We start from the raw sequence: 19,991 nt of genomic DNA, 5'->3' as shown, positions 1-19,991 counted from the left end.
AGAGATAGGTAGCACGCTACCCGTTTTATTTATTTCATTTAGAAATAAACTTAGCTGGAAATGTGAATCAATTAGCATTCGAACTTGGGACCTCGGGTACCAACCACCAAGCTCTTTGTCACTTGCTCTAGGAATGGTCGGTTGCATACCCATTTACCATGAATAGGACTGACAATAGCAAGCAACTATTCACTTCAAGCCAACTTTAAAATCCATGCTTTAGAAAACTTACTTTAGGTTTGTGAATAGTTTTCTTTTCAACGGTTAGATTATAAGCAAGCAGAAAATCATATACAACGTCGATGTATGAAAAATTTCTGCAGTCTCACGATGATCCGAAATACCAGAGTTCATCTCCACTGCTGATTTAAACAAGTTTGATATCACATCAGTCTAATCGCAGAGATTGACTCCACATCGGAGATAGACCGCCGTCGGACAGACGCCACATCAGCTAAGGTTGCAGTTGATTTGCTCCCAAGCATGGAGCTAGTCTCCTCTACAACCATTTTTTCTTTGTCGTAATTTCACTTGAAGCAAGAGGGACATGGAAAAAGAATTATAATCACTTTCTGCTTGAAGCAAGAGGGACATGGAAAAAGAATTATAATCACTTTCTGCAAGATGGAAGTGTTTGTCGAATGTTGAAATACCTATTATAGAGAACAAATATGAGGTGGGACAGAGGGGAGTAATATTGCACAGGGCACGACTGATGTGGTGCAGAAAATAATTTCTTTGTCGTAATTTCACTTGAAGCAAGAGGGACATGGAAAAAGAATTATAATCACTTTCTGCAAGATTGAAGTGTTTGTCGAATGTTGTTATTCCTACAAAAAATACCTGTTATAGAGAACACATATGAGGTGGGGCAGAGGGGAGTAATATTGCACAGGGCACGACTGATGTGGTGCAGAAAGTAATTTCTGTCACATCCTTCTGTAAAATCTCGTGGAAGGCTGGCACCTTAACATGGTTCTGCATTTTGAACAAGAACAGATGTATGGAGTGCATATTATAATTGATATACGACCAAGACTAGGAAAAAGGAAAAGAAAGAATTTGCTGAAGGGTAATCTACGTATAGATATAGCAAAATTTATCTTGATCTGCAGAGATCTACGGTTATGGAGCTCATTGTTTAGATGTCCTCAGATGTTGAGTCACAATGTCACCAAATTTCAGTTTCAACTTCATGTTCCCTGCTTGGAGAAGAACCAATCCTTTTGATGCTTCCACTTTCAACACCGATGCCTGCTTGCCTAGTGAAGAAACATACACTACATCTCCTACCTCTGGAACTTTGGTCTGTTTCCCTGAAAAACAGATAACTGACACATGCTGATAAAGTACAAATTTAAATAGTGAACAAACTATGGCGACATTTAGCATGAAACAGCACTGGAAGGCCTTTTTGAAAAAAAAGGGAAAAAAAGAAAAAAAAAAGCCTATTCTGTGAATTCGCAAACAAGATGTTGCTTTGTTCAATTTTGTGATCTTAGTCAACTTTTAGGACCAAACTCTCTCTCCACCGCAGGGCCATGTTAGAGAGTTTTGAAAGATTAATGCACAATTTAGGCTGATGGATGCATTGTTTTCATATTGTCCACATGCCATTATTCAGTCCAAAAATATGAAAAATGGAAAGTAGTAAAAACTGAAAATAGAAAATGAATTGTGTTTTTGCCGAAATAGAGTAACTGGATTTTTTTTTTTTTTTTTCGCTCTGCAAAATGCCAATAGATAAAAGAAAAAATTTGTAGTAGCTTAGATTGCCTCCAATGAAGGTTTTCTTGTACCTATCTGCCTGATCCTTTCTGTAGGATCGCTAGTTGGTGGTTGCTGGTTGAGGTTTTCGATAGACTTCTCGACACTCTCTGCTCGCCCACTTCCTGATGGTTTTTCAGCTATTGCGCGTTCACGAAACTGTTGCATCTTACTGCGTAGGAGAGAGCGAGCTATAGCTGCATTATCCAAGATTGCTTTTGTCTTTCTGCTCCTCTGAAGAACGACATGATCTGAGATCCTCTGCTTTGCCACAAAAAGATTTTCGTGGAGCTTCTTCGATAGCCTGGATGACATATAAAGAGACAAAGCTTTAACATGAATGCAAGCTTCAATGTTATAAAAGTAGAATTCCATTATGTTTCCTGCCTCGAGAACAAGTATGCTTGTTTTGACGGATAAATACAGCTGCACTACAAGGCAAAGCAGGAAGAACCAAATAAAACAACAAGTGACTAAATTTTTTTAAAAAAACATGTTTCTCATAGAAAGAATATTAAGAAGACACTCTAGAGTCTAACAAAGTCTAAGATTTCTAGTCAAATTCCATGAAGAGAGGTCCACCATTCTGCATTAATGGGGAATTATATATACAACTTTAGACTGATGATCAATACTCTGCTATCTTTTTCCGGCATTCAACTTATTATTCATATGGAGTATTAGTTCCACCATTCTCCCAAGGGATGCTTACAAATCATCAGAATCAGTAGGCAAGACTGGCTGGCCAATTGACAGAGCATAGCATTTAATTCCAAGTCAGAGCACAATATAGTTTAGTAGAATATGCACTCCAGAGTGCCTAAGCAGCCATTGTAGTGCATACACTGACAAGAGTGAACAGATTTTGCAGATCTTTTAGCATGTCTGCATTATGTGTTCACTTTATTTGCTTTAGTCAATTTATTTGCGCACAAACTGAGCCAGAAACTAAATTATGCTCAAGATTGAGGAACATATGAGGTTGCAATTGCACATATAACAAAGAAACAATATGATCAACAAGAAGATAACAAACAACAAGGTGTTAGTGAGCAATATTGCTGACTATGTTTATCTAGTTTGCTTCAAGTACTGTGCATCTTGCCAGTCGATATCCAAAAAATGATTGTCCTGAATGATTGTCTATTTTGCTTCAAGTACCATGCAACTTAAGTTGATATCCACCAAGATGATTGCCTTGAGCAGTTTCACAGAAAATGGCATATAAAAAAGAGGTAAAAAAAAATGAAGGCCCAGCAAACTCTTGCAACAACTAACAATCCCAGGTGCCTTACAACATCTTAGGCTACAATATTTACACAAATATAGAATTTAAGCAAAAAGAGGAGAAGAAACAACCTTACATTAGAAAATGCTGCGCCTGTTGAAGATGTTGTTGGAAGTCTTGTTTAAATCTTTCCATATCAAGAATAACCTGCATTACATCCATATAAAGGACAGTATAGTAAACCAACCTCGAAGGAAACAGAAACAGAAACAGAACAGTTATATTTACCTATTTCATATTTTAGATGCATCTACTATTCAGACGAAAAAACACAAAAGCATAGTACAGGAATTTCCAAATGAATTGAAGCCATGAAGTACAGATATATAAGGTTCAAGACGTCTATGCTGAATTTCCACAAAAGTCGTAAGAAATAATTCAGACATATTTACCCCATTGATTTCAGCACTAGCTATTCCATGTAGGTTGCGCGCACCATCAATTACAGTATGGGGCAAACCTAATCTTTCAGCAATATTAATAGCATTTGAACGTCCTGTAATAGAGAGATAAGCGAACCGTGATGATATGTTAGTGAAAACAGTAGAAAAATATGTAAAGCATGCCCAACCATATAAAGTAGGCAGTGCATAATCATCAAAATAGAGAAATGAAAGTATGTACAGAAAAGAAGAAATTCTTTGACGAAAACTACTCAGCAACACTCTGCTGTGCAATCTGGATGTACTTACAGAAATATTCACTTGCACATTCTAATAAAATTACATTGAAAGAATTACGAAAAGAAGGCTTCAAAGATCATGATATGGTTTGCCTAGTGTCATAAAAATTAAAAGAAAGCAAACGCTTGTGATGTAATTTTAGTTCTTTCAGTTGGTTTGCAGCTTAGGCCTAGTTTGGTAATGAGTTTTCGAAAGCACCCAATTTTATACTTTAAAAAGGTCCAAAAGGTCCAAAAGTCTTCCCTCCATTTATGGTATAAAATTGCAGTGGCCACCATCACCAAAAAAGCATATACACACCAGAGAAAAATGTGCCACAATCTAATAGCATAAAATGAAGGGAAGATTGAAAGCGCTTTTGGATGTTTTTGACATTTTCGACATTCTATAAACCTGGGTGCTTTTAGAAGCACATTACCAAACTAGGCCTTAGTATCTTTTTGTCCTTACTTTTGGAATAGTTTCTCTACTGTGACGGGATGTAATCAGGTATTTAACAAAGAAAAGTTTGGAATCTATCATAGTGGTGAAGTTATGATCATCTGAGCCCTGCAAAAAATCCACCAAAAAAAAAATCCACAAGTTAAACGGACCCCTAAAACATGATTCGTTATTTGTCACTTTCTATAGTAGATAAACAAGGATCATGCTGGTATCTGACGATGAAGCAAAAACATACCAACTGCCAAATAATAAATAATAAAAATGAGAAAGGAAATGGCATTGCATAAATACATTAGTATTAAATATTTGTGTGCTTATGCAGCTGAAGTCTGTACGCCATGATTCACCCTCAGTTATCTATCTATGACTACATAGCCATCACCAGATCATTACATATTTGATAGGTGGCTCCGCTGCATGAGTAAGTGCTTGGACCTTATTTAGTGTTCTCAACAGGTTGATTCCCATAAGCAGGAATATGTAGCTCTTTGTAAAACACTACATGCAGATTTCCTTTTTGAGTATCATATGTCTAAAAAGCTAAATAAGGCAGTTCAACACAAAACTCACACCTGGGTTGCTATTTTTTAAGATTCAGTATAGCAAAGAGAGTTTAGATAAAATGAGGGAAAGATGAACCTGGAATTCCCCATAGTATCTTAAATGTTGGTCTCAAACTCTCTTCGTCGAATTCCACGCATGCATTCTCAAATACACTATTTCTGTGACAAGAAATTCATGAACATTTTAATATGGCAACCAAAGGTTGGTTACGTTGGTACTATTATGAGAAATAACATACCTAAACGATTTTTATACAGATAATTCTTAATTTGTACACAAGTCTAAGGACCTTATGATAATGTACTAGAGATAATAGAGGCCAAGCTTAACAAAAGAACTCATATTTAACATCACGATTGGCCAGGTCAGGCATACCATATTTCAGGAATTGTACTTCAAGAACATATAGGAAATTAGAGTTTATAGCTGGCCTGATATCTAAAGTATGGATATGAGAAACTAAAATACAATTACGTGTCAAGTACTCAAGTGTCAACAAATTACCATATGCCCATTGAATAAACATGACAGACATGCTGAACATGTTCATGCATTTTGGCCGTGAATTACAAGTGGGTGCACTTGCACTAGTGCGAATATGAGCCATCAAACCCTGGCCTTGAAGAGGCTCAACATATTAGATACTGATATGATAAATAGAAGAGTTTACAGCTGGCCTGATATCTAAAGTATGGAAATTACAGCTGGCCTTGAAGAGGAAATTAGAGTTTACAGCTGGCCTGATATCTAAAGTATGGATATGAGAAACTAAAATACAATTACGTGTCAAGTACTCAAGTGTCAACAAATTACCATATGCCCATTGAATAAACATGACAGACATGCTGAACATGTTCATGCATTTTGGCCCTGAATTACAAGTGGGTGCACTTGCACTAGTGCGAATATGAGCCATCAAACCCTGGCCTTGAAGAGGCTCAACATATTAGATACTGATATGATAAATAGAAGATCAATAGCATCAAGTGGATTAAATATCGGTGAGCAAATAAGAACTGATAAATCGTGATGAAGCCCAAATATGTAGCCAATTTAAGTATGTAACTACGTAAATGTGACTCAACGAAATGACACTGCCTAAGAGAGACACTGTTACTCAGGGCCACTTGCAACATCTTCATTTAACCAAAAAACACTAGTTTACAACTTAGTCATTATTGCTATTTGCTAGAGGCAAAACAGAGACTTCAATGCTTGGCATTAGAACAAGTTGGCACAAAACGCACTGTGTCATTTAACATTGGAACTATCATATACCTGTATTTTAGTGTTTTAAGCTCCCCATGATGAGTTGTAACTATCGTAAGGAAGGAGCCAGATTTAGCAAAAGATTCTAATAGTGACATCCCTAAAGCAGCCCCTTCTAGTGGATTTGTCCCTGCTCCAACCTATGAAAACAGGAGATGATAGTCTATTGTTAAATGCATCAAACAACACTAAAAGCCTCTACTATGATAAAAATACATAAACAAACAACTTCTCACCAACAGCAGACCCTGTCATATCCATTGCAAGCAGTTAACTAATAAAATGATAAGCGCATAAAAGCATAAGGCCTATATGTTTGATAAAATATGTTTAACCCATTAAAAGAAACTATTAAAGTGGTAATAAGTGAATAACCAACAAAAACGTCCCTTGCAGAACATGAGCAAATAAATGAAGGACGACTCTGTAATAACCAACCAAGATCCAACTCTGATTATCCAGCTTGATGAAGAACGAGGGGACCAGATATCAAACAGTTAGTGTGTCTGATTTGAACAAGTACATTTTCTTATCGCATATATAGGAAGCTTTTCTCAAGCCTGGCATCCAATATTGATCAATTATAGAAACACATATAGCTAATAATGGATTGTGAACTCGATTGAAAATTGTATTATCAATTTTCCCAATAAATAATAACCCGTTCCAGAGTCAGAAGGACACAAAGCATATACAATAGCACATATTGCATGACTTTCTCACAGATAAAGAAAATTCTTTAGATATCCTTCCAAAATTACAAACTTGCAAAGAGAAGCAATTAGTGATAGAGATCATCAAAATGAATGAAAGAGAATAAATCCTTGGATGCACAGGTTTTCTAACATTACACCACTTGACTTTTCAAACCCTACACTTTATATGTAGCACAAAGTGTTATATCTTCTGCAGTAATGCTTCACTGTTGATTCTCAGAGATAAAGCAGATGAAGATATCAAAACAAGAGTTTTGTGGCTTCATTTGTTGCAAGGAGCTCAATCAACAGTCTACACATTTAACTTGCATTCATTGATGTGTAAATTTGAAATTTCCAAGCCATTATTTAAATCCAAACATCTATTCGTCTTATATGCAATTTTTCGTAAATAAGAATCACAATTGACGAGATTATTCTGAGAAAAAGCACTTTCATAAATAAAGAAATAGATATTCACATATAACACTTACTTCATCTAGAAGCACCAGCGACTTAGACGTTGATAGTGAACGGATGGCCTGAAAAGGTAAATTTGGAAGATCATTCGATTTATATTGAGGAACAGACAACCAATCACATCAAGTTCTACTCTCATAAGTTAAATTACAGGTAAAGAGAACACACACTGTTAGTAAAAGCCTCGTATTCTTGCCCGTTGGTTTTTCTCTTGTGTCAACATCAGGACATTATTTTGATCAACTTATAAAGAAGACTGCTGCCCTTTCCTGCTAATTTAGAACCAGTTTTTCCGTTTTGCTAACTGCTGAATATTAATATCAAAAACAACTTTCTCTTAACTTTAGCTTTTAGATCTAACAGTATCTTTCGCATGACATCAGAGAAAGAGATCCTAAGATCAAATTCCGCCAAGCTTATAGTTCCATTTAATTTCCTTCCATTTTATTAAGTTCATGTTTTTGGCTTATCAAAATGTCTCAAACCCAGTGTAATACCACTATTTAACAGCAAAACAACGATGGTAAATGTTGTACACCTCAAGTCTAGAAAAATACTCGAATGAAATGCCACATAATCCTAAAGAAGGTTTCTACGATGCCTGATGTTAACTACTTTAACTGTGTCGATGATACATATTAAGTCAAGGAAATTTAATCACCTCAATGATTCGTAAATTTCAGAAATTCAATATGCACATTAACAATTACTACAAGTTGTTTGATTTCCACGTTTCCAAAATAATGCATGGCAGTGTGAAATAAATGAACATAGTAGTTTGATACAGCACAAAACTACCCAAAATGTGGATTAAGAGAAGACAAAATAAACCTACACCAATTTGCTTTAGGTGGCCAGAAAAGGTAGACAATGATTGGCTCAGAGACTGCTCATCTCCAATATCAGCAAAAATTGCATCAAACCATGGGATTTTAACTGGCTCAGATGCTAGGACATAAAGACCTGCAGTGTCCGTTAGATAAGGTCAGTTGACAAAATCTGCCATTTTTCCCTCAAAATTTACAAAATAACTATCCAAATGCCTAATTGATCACCGAAAAAGACAAATCAGAATGATTAATAAACCTTTCGATTAAGATCTTCATATTAGATCGAAAGACGTCATTATAATAACATTATATAGCGCAAGATCGAGGGAATTATAGCGCAAGATCTTCATATTAACATACTTGTTCATACTTGCATACTTGTTCATATAATATGAAGATCTTCATATTATATACCAGACTATCATATTATATAATGTCATCGATCTTGCGCTATTTAATATCCAGTCTTGTAGGTCACACAAGACTGGATATTAAAGTTGCAAAACGCATTGCGATAACACTCAAATCACATAAATTGTGAGACCCCAAATAGTCCTATATATGAGATATAATAGGGCTAAAACTCTTAACCCGGCTTAAGCACTTTGGGTGGTGGCAAGGCCCAAGAGGTTAAGAGAGTTAAGCGTGCTAGGATGGGAGTAGTCCTAGGATGGGTGACCCCCTGGGAAGTCGGGGCGACACAGATGGTATCAGAGCCAATTACCAGCCAGAAGTGTGAGATGAGTCTCGACTGAGCCAGGGTCTGAATGACGGGCTAGCGAGATGAGTCTCACATCGCCTGGTATTTGTGAGTCTGATCCTGACGAGGACGTCAGGGCTTAAAGAGGGGGAGATTGTGAGACCCCAAATAGTCCTATATATGAGATATAATAGGGCTAAAACTCTTAACCCGGCTTAAGCACTTTGGGTGGTGGCAAGGCCCAAGAGGTTAAGAGAGTTAAGCGTGCTAGGATGGGAGTAGTCCTAGGATGGGTGACCCCCTGGGAAGTCGGGGCGTCACATAAATAATATACCTTTGCCAGCATCAGTGATATTAAAAAGCCACAAACACCTATGCAATACATAATTTCTAAAGGCACCAATATGCAAAGAACAATTGAAATAGCTGAAACATAATGGAAATAAAAGAAAATGCAACAAATAAAAAGCATACTATCGAAAAAGACACTTCATAGCACTACACACTCGATATAGATAGCCTGCACACCATGAAGCATCTCAATGCATGCCTCCCCTTAGGTTCCTACACTATTCCTGGCCTTGTAATACTTGATCACATCTACAACCTCCTTTTTTTTCCTGATAAATTTAACTAGAATCCATTGGAAGCTATATTTTGAAATTTTTTCATGTAATGAACATTACCTTGGAAAAAAACATGTATAAAATAAGATAGTCTGGTATATAATACCACGAAGTTCTATTTTTACTTTCTTTGCAACAAGTTTGTCAAAGATAGTAGCTAATTGAGTAATAGGATGAGTGCAACAATCAACGCATTTAGAGAAAAAAAAAACGCAGAAGACGAAAGATAGCTCTGTAAATAGGTTACCTGTCTTAGCCATTAAGGATGCAAGACCAACTGTCTTCAAGCTGATTGTTTTGCCCCCGGTATTGGGACCAGTTATTACAAGCACATTAGTTTTCTCAGAAATCATAAAATCCACAGGAATTGGATGATTCTTTTCCAATTGAGAAACCTGAAATAAATATTCTCAATGACATTAACAGTGCAACAAATTTATGATGAGTAACTTCTCCAAACAAATCTGCAGGAAGAATGAATGCTATTCCATTTCAAAATTTCATTTCACCCTGAGTATCATGGACTCAAGATGCAATTTCGTTTCATCTTCGGCAGCCATATTCTTCCCATGCATGTTCCTTCTCCGGATCTCCTACAAGTTCAGAGAAATTGTCATGAGATGCAAAACTCTAGAAATTTAAATGTTGTTTATCAGCATTAAAAAGTGCATGGTTCAGGCACATTTAAGAATATTGAAAACAGAATCTTTTACTCATTAATTCTGGAGGAAACTAAAGAGGCCTAATCCAACTTACAGCAGTAGCATTACCAACTTCCTTCCTGGCATGGTGCAAGTTTTCATGATGCCGGTGAAGCAATAAAGGATGGTGTGCTTTGGGCATATAAAGTTTCCATGACCTCTGAGGGAGATGAGTAAAAGAAGTGATGCCAAAAGTTTTACCAGGATAGAAGTCTCGTTTTGGCAATTCATCATTATCCCTAGGCATATATAGGTCCGGAAAGGTACCATTGTAGGCAATACCATACTTCGCTCGTGCAGTGACCTACAATGCAAATGGAAAAAAAAAAATCCTATAAGGTGTCAACAATTTTGGAAACAGAAGAGGGCAAAAGATACCATATGCATGGGATTATAACTATAGCTAGAGAGTAAGTTAGGGAGACCACAGGAAAAAGACCAAATTTATCAACTTAAGAAGAAAATCAAGTAGTCTATGCATGACATCAACTTGCTTCTCTAGTTTACCTTAGGATACAACATGGAATTTATCACCTAAAGTTCTAACAGAAAACTTGAAATTTCTAGTTATTTGAGCATTCTAGTTGCAAAGGGTCGTAGGACGCTCTCTCTTCATTTTTCTTTTCTCTTCTTGCCAGATTTAACATAATATCCTCTCACTCTCTTTATTCATTTCTTTCTTTTCTTTGCATCAGTCTTCTAATTTTTTTCCCCAACGATTTGCCGTTACCAAGAGCTGTTAAATACTAGCAAGAACAAGTAAAAACATAGGAATTCAAGCCAAAAATCAAAATCAAACTTCTGCTGAATGAACATCGAGGTTGCTTGTCCCTTCACCACCTATGCACTAGTCAACCAGTTGACCTTCCATCTGGCGAAGTATGCAGCCTAGGAGTTCAGATTGGTCATCAATTACTCAGCCCAAAATCACAGACTTCGTTCAAAAGCTTCAGAATCTGTGCTTCCACAGACATTCAACAATTGATTGTATGAAATCATCAAGCTAAAATAATGAGGGAATAGCCAATGGTGTCCAGTGTGCTTACACCAGTTCACATTGGTCATCAATTACTCAGCCCAAAATCACAGACTTTTGTTCAAAAGCTTCAGAATCTGTGCTTCCACAGACATTCGACAATTGATTGTATGAAATCATCAAGCTAAAATAATAAGGAGAGAAAGTGTGCTTACACCACAATGCTGGCAACAGATTACTAATATGGTCTTTGTACTGCTATAAGGTGCTCTTTGAATCATTCCTCTATGTTCACAGTCACTTAGGACGGTAGTTAAACATCAGCTTCACAAGAAAAATGACAACCATTATACGAAGATCTCTCCCAAGAACTCTCTCTTTGACGATTATTATAACCACTTGCTGATCGAACTGATAGGTTCGTCAAGACATAAAAACAAAAGAACTGCAGAGTGCTTAAGCACTTCTGAGTCTGATATTCTTCCAGCAGCAATCTACGATACTTGCATGGGATCCAAGAAGCCTCTGACTTTCTTTGATAAATAAATATACTTTTCTTTCAACATATCAATACTCCTTAATAATACTCTGACTAATGAAATTTTGTTTAATATAGGCAATTCCGAAAGCCGCAGAATTTTGTGAAGCGGGGTTGGAGAACTTGAACTGCATGGAGATCATGTTCTCTGAGGTAGTTTTGACAGGAGAATCTGCATGCCTCCAAATCCATTTCTGGCATCATGCCTCTAAATCCATTTCTTAATGCAACAAATATAGAACATTAGAAGGTAGTGGAGATTCAGACGATGCTAATTTCAGGTCTGTCAACTTAACTGGATGATCGTCGACTAATAGTTGTTACTATGGCACTTCGTAACATTATTAAGATGAACTGAATACAAGATGAAGAATTCAATAGGTGCGATCACAATCCAGACTACATGCCTAGAATATAAGGAAAAAACTAATAATAGAGATAGTGCAGAAAGATTTTGCAAGTGTATCATTAGATGATAATATCATAGTTCGAACTCGTGATTGAATTTCTACCTCTTTAATGAGGGTAGTAAATAATTTATGTTTAAATTAATTTTTGGATTATGTATAAATTTACTTATTGTCATGCATACTGGGACTCTTTTGATATTCTGAATTAAGTAAAATTTTCTTAATTACGTTATTTGTAAATTATGCGTTTTCTAGTAGATATTTTAAATATATTTTTTGAGAAAATATTAAAAATAATGTTTTGTTAGTATTTTTATCAATTTACAACATTCCACAGCACTTTTCAGAGAAATATTAGCCAAATAGTGTTCAATTGCAGACATCACTCATATGACAGAATTACCAAGCACTCTATAGCTATTTTAAACGGCATAGCATGATATCCTACAACACTTCTACAACCGCATTACGCTATACAGCTTGGCCAAATCGGCCCATAGTCATTCTAGAAATTGGTCATAGTCATCATAGTCATTCTAGAAACCGGCCCATAGTCATCATAATAAATTCAACATAACTACGTTCGCTACCTAACATAACTATGTTCACCACCTGCTATTATGTGTATGTCATGCAAGAATAAACAAGTAGAGTTTTTACGGTAAATTCTATAATTAGGAGAATAGATGTTCACTACATCTGCACACGCCGGTAAGAGATATTGATCACCATAGTTAATTGAACATAACTATGATAGAAATATATGTAGGAACATGCATGCCAATAATATGCACTCTATCCTAAGGTTCTGTTTGGTTTTGGAATAAATCGAGGACAACGAAAATTATCCCTGCTATTCTGCTAAACAGTGTAAAAAAAAAAATAGCAAGATAACTATTCTGGTCAAACCGGGTTATTCTAGAAAATTCTAAAATAACTTTGGGAACAACTATTCCACCTTTTTATATGAATAGAGCTATTCTCATGCTACACTTAGCTTATTAATGGTAATTAAAGTAATATAAAAAATGGTTATATTATATATATTATTGTTAGGTATATTTAAAAAACTTATAATATAATATATAATAATAATAATATAATATTTAAATATCTTATTATTATTGTTATTAGTATTGCAACAACTACTAGTGCTACTATTATATTATATTATAATTTTATAAATTTATATTATACTTTTATCATATAAAATGAAATAATTATTATATGATCTAATAAATATATTAAATATATAATGTTCTAAAATATGTCTTTAATTATTTATTTATATTATAATTTTATATTATACTTATATCATATAAAATAAAATAAATATTATATGATCTAATAAGAATATTAAATAATATAATGTTCTAAAATATAATGTATTTACTTATTTATTTATATTATTTTTGAAGTATATTTATATATTATTATTGAAGTACGCTATATAATGTTATTGAAGTATTTTATAAAATAATACAATTATAATAGTATTTTATAAAATATTTTTATTATTTTATACTTTATGAAATATATTATTTTTTATGTGTTATTGTACATATATTAAATATTCTATATATGATATATGTAGGTAAGAACAATCTTAAGAACAATCTTGGCATTTAAAAAAATTTTAATCTACTTTTCTACTATTCTTCATTATTCTTAATAAAATTACCAAACAAGATTTTGGTTATCCTAGGGAATAAAAAAAATCAAACCAAACACATTATTTTTTTATTCCTCTGTATCCTAGAACAGTATGTTATCCCAAGAATAAAAATATTTATTCTTTTAAACATTGTTCCATTACCAAACGCAACCTAATAATCAAAAAGAAAGGGTATGAAATAGTCAAATGACCAACCACATCCAATTGAATAATGGTATGCAAGAGATTCCGTATATCATCGAGTTCTGCCACCATCTGTCAATAGAAAGGAAACAGAACAATTACATAGTTATAAATATAAAATGAGGAACACCAGCGGTTTCTAATAATTGATTTCCTCAAAACCTTCAACCTTATCACTTAATTTCGATAGGACCTCTTCCTCAGCTGTGGCTACTAGTGCTCTTGCTCGTTGCAACTCATCATTCAGTGGGATAGCAGCGATTGGCTCCATCACACTCCCAACACCTGAACTGCAACAGATCATGTGTATCAACCCAAAAAACACCTTTTGGGCATTTAGGATGAAATCATCACAATAAGCTAATAAAGTATGAGGAAAACTCTTTAAAAACAAAATGCAGCTATATAAGTTTGCAGGCAAATAAACTTAAAAATTTTTAAAGCCCTTCAAAAATCTCAATTATAATTATGAAATCACACTAAGGACACCTTGAGAGAAAATGTAAACAACATGGTATATGCAAAATCTTAAGATCATAAGAAAGGAAATGTAGTAGCATAGCAGCATAAGAAATATATTCCATCACAACAACTCATGATGACATTCAAGCTCTTCTAAATCAAATGGGAACTAAATTATATCGGCAACAGTGTTTACATTAAAACTTAGCTAATTTAATTTTTCAATCGACCTGTATTGAAAAATTAAACTTAGCTATTTTGACTAAACATTAATGGAAGCTACCTAAGATGAGCACATGATGTTTGTGTTATAACTTAGCTAACTTAGTCTTCCAATCTTCTGCCTACCTACCTGTATTGATTACACAATATTACCACCTCCGTACAGAAAACAAATGGAAGAAACATTACTTCACAAAGAGTATGTTTGCTATGCACAACTAGCAATAATTCATAGTTGGTTACAGTTCTCATTAACATGGAGAAACTCTATACCCTAAATCTCAAGCTTATAATAAAGCAGGTCTTCTGCATTGACTTGACCTGTTGAGTATAGCCGCTATACAAATAAAATTGCAATTTGTTTCGAATAACAAAATAGCAAAACTTAAGGTCTCAAAGGATCTAATACCCAAAAAATTAAAGGATTTGATACCCCATCATAATCTACTACCATGTAACTATAGAATATAGCTCCAGCACGTTCAAGAGATAATAAAGATTAATTATAGTTCAGCAAAGATTATTGCAGTCTCAGAGATATTAAATTATTGATAGCACAAAGAATAAAGAAATTCCAGTACGAAATTTCTAATTTAAGCTAATTATGCATTTTACGCACAAATTGGTACAGCATATCTAGCCAAAAATAAGTACAGCATTCAATAAACCTGGATAGGAGTAATCCGTTAAAATTTGCCATTTTATCTGGCACTACTTCAATGCAGAATCTTCCATTAACGATGCACGCTTGCTGAACCAAAGGAAGGGGAAAAAAAAAACCTTTACTATTCTATAAATGAAAATGATGAGAGTATGATTCGGGACAACTGAAACCATACCGGAGAGACAGCTTCACTTGAATCATTTTTAACCAACTTATCCATTAGTTGATATAACTGAAGAAGAGAAAGAAGGATGCACCAGTTACCAAATAAAGAAGAAAATGCAAGAATCTAAGTTGAGTAATGCTCAGAACACAGCAATGCAAATTAGAGGGGCCGTGCAGTTCAGCAGGCTTGTCTCAAATACTATTGACTCTCATAAGGACACACATAAAGACATGAATAGCACTCTTTTAGTGCAAAGAGCAAAGGAAGGTGGCTAAACGGAGAAGTAGATAAACAAGCAAAGAAAAACAGAAGAAATCGAATTCCATTTGAAAAAAACCAATTGAAAGGCTTCAATTGCTCCAGAACTCTCCAAAGAAAAGCATCTGATACAATAAAAGATAATAACATAGGACCATCTTACAAGTGTATCAATTAAGAGACTCTTGCAGATATCATTTTATATGCATTTGCAATAGTAACATCTTTTGCGCTATATTTTATCAATATTCGAAGTTTGAAGGAAGAAAACCAAACCACTCTTAATATAAAAGCATTTGCCATGCTACTAAAAAATAGTTATTCTAATAGAAAGAATTCTAAGTTTAATGCCTTATACCTTCCTTTCAAGGACCCGAACTTGCTCTCGATATCGCTTTAAATCAGAACTCTGAAATGACAAAGTTTTTAGAACTAAGCAAAGAAGATATTCCTGTTGTACTGCTGCAAAAGCAAAAGCATTAAGTAACAAAAAAGACATTTATAACAAATAAGGACATAGAACAAAACAGATCAATATTATAAACATAGCACGTGATCATCAAGTTCTTTCAAAATGCATACAGCTGACAAAGACAAGTTGTCATATTGTGTTCCATTTATCCACATGACAAACTGTGCATGAGTAGACATTTTCTAAAGTCATCTAAGATAAACAACAAGGCTCTGTTGAGTTCTCCTAGTGAAGGAATGCAAATGTACTTTCTCTTTACAAGTAGTAAACTTGTTCTTTTAATTTAACTGGACTCTTCTGAAATGGGAAGAGAAATAGAAAGCTTTTATGAATGCAAACATATTTTCTAGAGTCACCATAACTAAGATCCCTGATTTTACTTCAACATGCTTCATTTTCAGATCCATACAAGGAAGAAGAACTAGAAACAAAAGGCATCATACAGTGACCTAACCTGAGGATGAGGAGTTTAAATAAAAAGTTGATTTATCACCTAACCTGAGGATGAGGAGTTTGAAAAAGAAGAGTATACCTGTCACTCTAATGTTCATGGGGATAGAATATTGAAGTCAAAGAAGACAACAATAAAAATTTCCTCAGAACTTTAGAATCTAGTAGAAGAAACTACAAAAAAAAAAAAAGAAAAAAGGAAAAAAGCCAAATACATTAAGAACAGAGAATAAAAATCCACCATTCCTTTTGTTATCTTTCGTTCCCTGGGATTTGCATCATAAAAATATGTTGAAGCCAAAAAAAAATTTCTATTCATGGTGGATTCCAGCAGATACAGGAAAGAAAGGCACATCTAAGAGAAACCTCATAGAGATTCAGCGTTACTTCAGTTCTACATCTTCTGGATATAAGCAACCAAGAAGTCAAAAAATAAGGGTCGTAGGAAACAAACTGCGCTATCCTTGACAGAGCCATCTTCGTCTATCACCTGTTGCACTGACTTGATAAATGTTCGACTTATGACAATATCTAAAATCTGAAAAAACAGAGCTTGAATGAGACATAAAACTAATACACAGTGATGACTTTTTGGCTGAAAATTATACAACTATTTACCAGTTCTGTAAGTGGCATGAAACGGTCATACCATTCTTCATCTTCCTTCAAGGCAATTTTCACACTTACTTGCAAGGTTTCAGCAAACTGTATGAGGCAGAGAACAGCCATTGCTTCTTTTCCATCCAAAGGAAAACCTCTAGAGACACGATCTATTGCTGATTTTACCTATGCAAGGCTTAACAGGAAAACATTAGTATGCCAAAATCACAATGACAAATGAGGCACATGCTGCCAAAGAAAAGGCAAGAGTATTTCTGGAAAATATTATTTTCTACAAACTTTTTGACTAAAAGACAAGCTAGCTAATGAAAAAATTGTTGCCTAACCATTACTCCATGTTGACCAAGTTCAATGAAAATTCATTCAACTCTGGCAATGGTTTTGGTAAAGAAAACAGTAGATTCCGTGATAGACTGTAAAACATTGAGAACCTCCCTTACGGCCGAAATTTTGATTCAGCATAGTAAAAGAATGAAGAAAAACAACCAAAGAAGTTATCTAGTTCGTAACATTATCAGATGTTCTAACTGGAGGAAAAATGCATATAAGTTACAACAATATCTGGCCCGGTATTGAGCCACCTTCAAAGTGATGCATGCTCGGTTTTAGGAATAGCAAGAGAGAAGTTACAACTGTAAAAGATAAAATTGAAATAAATGATTACCAAAAAGTTTGACATTAAGAACAGACATAAATTTAGTTTTAAAACCCCAACTAACATGCTAGATGGGTGATTACAGTCAAGCTCGAAATATGAATGCGGTAGCATAAAGGAGAGACGATAGACAAGAGGAAATGGCACTAATAACTCAAGTATGATGAGTCACAAGATCGAACCCATGACTTTGCTCTATTGACAGCATCTAACACTGGGGGGTGATTCAGCGTAGTCGGAGTGCCAAACGACAAGATACTTACAGCAACAAAGTGGATATTTAAGAATCATGTTGGAGATTTAGTGCTAATATAACATAACATAGAAGCTTGAACATGTATATAGAATTGGCTTTCATTATGCATATAAATAACTGTTTCTATGATGGGGCTCCCAAACAAGAGGTCACTTTTATCATGTTGCAGCTGTTGAGACCTAAGTCACTTCATCAGCCAAGATCAATATTAGTTCAGCCTGCAGTTGATAAACAAATCTCACTTATTGAAAAAAGCACAAGATTTGTTCAATCATGTGAGTTTGGAGCCAAGAAAGAAACCACATACATGGTCTATTATTACTCCAATCATGCAACCCGAAATTTGCGGACCAATTGCTTGGTATGTGGAATGTGGTTATTATATTCCTGAAGGTATGAAAAAATAGTTACAAGACTAACAACCTAGTCAGATCACAACTGAAGGGAAAGGCTCTTCCTGAGGTCTTATCATGAAAGGAAAGGGATAAATACACATGATTTGGTCCAAACAATACAAGACTAAGCTCCTGGAATTAATTGAGATGCAGCTGGACTTCCCACATCTTCACAACTGTGACTAAATACATAAAGTGAACAACAAGATCAAATAACCGAATAAATATAAAAGAAAGAAAATGGTTCTTGATTATAAGAAGATTACAAGAGATACTAATTAGACATAAGTCATTAAAAGTAAATCCAGTTGATGCATAATGAAAAAGGCATCATAAGCCGAATTATCACTTAGTCAAGGTAAGTTTTCAAGGGCCAGAGGAGAAAGCCTGGCCCATTACTTAGCAATCATAATTAACAAAAATATATGATATAAGTGTACGTTTCACTCCAAGGTTTTGATGTGTCAACTATGAACAAGAATATCTGGAATCGAAAGGAAAAGAACTACAATGTCTTCATAGGCAAGATTTCTTGATTTCATCTTTAATGGAAAGACTATGAAGTTATCTCGTGTGACGTTTGAGATACAACTTCAACATTTTCCAAAAACGCAACAAACTCACCATGATGGTATCCAAACCCGCAAACTCCATCCCGCCGGCTCCATACTTGATCAATTCGACGGCGGCAGCAGTCTCCTCCAGGAGCTTCTTGCTCTCCTCGTAGCTCAAATCCACATCCCATAGCTTCTCCTGAGGCATCAAAAATCCAATCAATGCAACGATTCACCCAAGAAGAGCGATAACCAAATCGCCAAAGGAGGCGAAAGAGATCGGATACCCTCGTGGCCTCTCGGCCGAGTGCGGTGCCGGCGAAGGCGGAGACGACGTCGCAAACCTTGTCCCATTCCAGGATCTTGAGGCTGTCGGAGACGACGGAGGCGGCCGCGGCGGCGGAGGAGACGGGGGAGCGATCGCCGAGGCGGAGGCGGAGAGCGCGGAGAACGGCGGCGCGGGGAGGAGGAGGAAGAGGAAAAAGGAGGGCGATGGTGGTGGTTGAGGAGGAGGAGAAGGAGGAGGGGGAGGGGGAGGGGGAGAGCGGAGGACGAAGGAAGAGGGAGGTGGAGGGTTTGGGTGTGAAGGTGAGGGCGAGAGCGGTGAGGGGGGTCATGAGGGGGGATTCGACCGTTCGGATAAAACGGTCGAGTCTCTTTTTGGAGCTGTGGAGTGTGCGTGCGCGTGGGGAATTGGGAAAACGGGGGGGAAGGAGTTGTATTTATAGGCGCTGGAGCAACGGTCGGATCGAATCGGACTTGGAGAAGTAACGAATCAACATCCGACCCTTATTTAATTTCTATACCTTTAATTAAATTAAAATATAACTATTTAATTTAAAAATTATAACAATTTAGGGAATGTTAATTGAGGGGTCTCCATACATTTTTATATTCAGAGAATAAATAAGTAAAATTTTACTAAAATCGCATCACCTATAGGCCATTTAGAAATAGGCCTCTCAACTTAATTTTTTTCCTTTATTA

At 35.5% G+C, this 19,991-nt stretch overlaps 1 protein-coding gene across 7 annotated transcripts; it reads right to left on the bottom strand.

The window, feature by feature from the left end:
• Nucleotides 194–19,684, bottom strand: LOC109707259 (endonuclease MutS2-like). Of its 7 annotated transcripts, none has more exons than XM_020228404.1 (23): nt 19,292–19,684; nt 19,075–19,203; nt 17,142–17,309; nt 16,978–17,061; nt 15,960–16,010; nt 15,353–15,409; nt 15,182–15,264; nt 13,999–14,119; nt 13,842–13,901; nt 10,103–10,351; nt 9,856–9,939; nt 9,594–9,741; nt 8,026–8,153; nt 7,205–7,252; nt 6,025–6,155; nt 4,822–4,904; nt 3,448–3,551; nt 3,132–3,202; nt 1,800–2,071; nt 1,082–1,331; nt 844–978; nt 654–752; nt 194–530 (listed from the first exon to the last, which is right to left on the bottom strand). In XM_020228404.1, the coding sequence occupies exons 1-20, from the start codon at nt 19,619–19,621 to the stop codon at nt 1,135–1,137; spliced, it is 2,598 nt and encodes an 865-aa protein (XP_020083993.1). In that variant the 5' UTR covers nt 19,622–19,684; the 3' UTR covers nt 194–530; nt 654–752; nt 844–978; nt 1,082–1,134. The 7 variants fall into 7 exon arrangements, with proteins under 7 accessions (XP_020083993.1, XP_020083995.1, XP_020083992.1 ...); XM_020228406.1 differs by having other exon boundaries at nt 1,124–1,331; XM_020228403.1 differs by having other exon boundaries at nt 844–1,331.

The sequence above is a fragment of the Ananas comosus genome, linkage group 3 (genome assembly GCF_001540865.1).
Source record: "Ananas comosus cultivar F153 linkage group 3, ASM154086v1, whole genome shotgun sequence".
Lineage (NCBI taxonomy): Eukaryota > Viridiplantae > Streptophyta > Magnoliopsida > Poales > Bromeliaceae > Ananas > Ananas comosus.
The sequence above is the reverse complement of the archived record's forward strand: the minus strand, read 5'-3'. Positions and strand labels throughout refer to the sequence as shown.

Excerpts from the sequence above, each read along its gene's own strand:
- LOC109707259 (XM_020228403.1), bottom strand. The coding sequence starts at position 19,621 with ATGACCCCCCTCACCGCTCTCGCCCTCACCTTCACACCCAAACCCTCC. Across the intron at positions 8,154-9,593 it reads ATCCTTAATGGCTAAGACAG|GTCTTTATGTCCTAGCATCT; the intron begins GTAACCTATTTA and ends CGGACACTGCAG. Across the intron at positions 4,905-6,024 it reads CTTAAAACACTAAAATACAG|AAATAGTGTATTTGAGAATG; the intron begins GTATATGATAGT and ends TTCTTGTCACAG.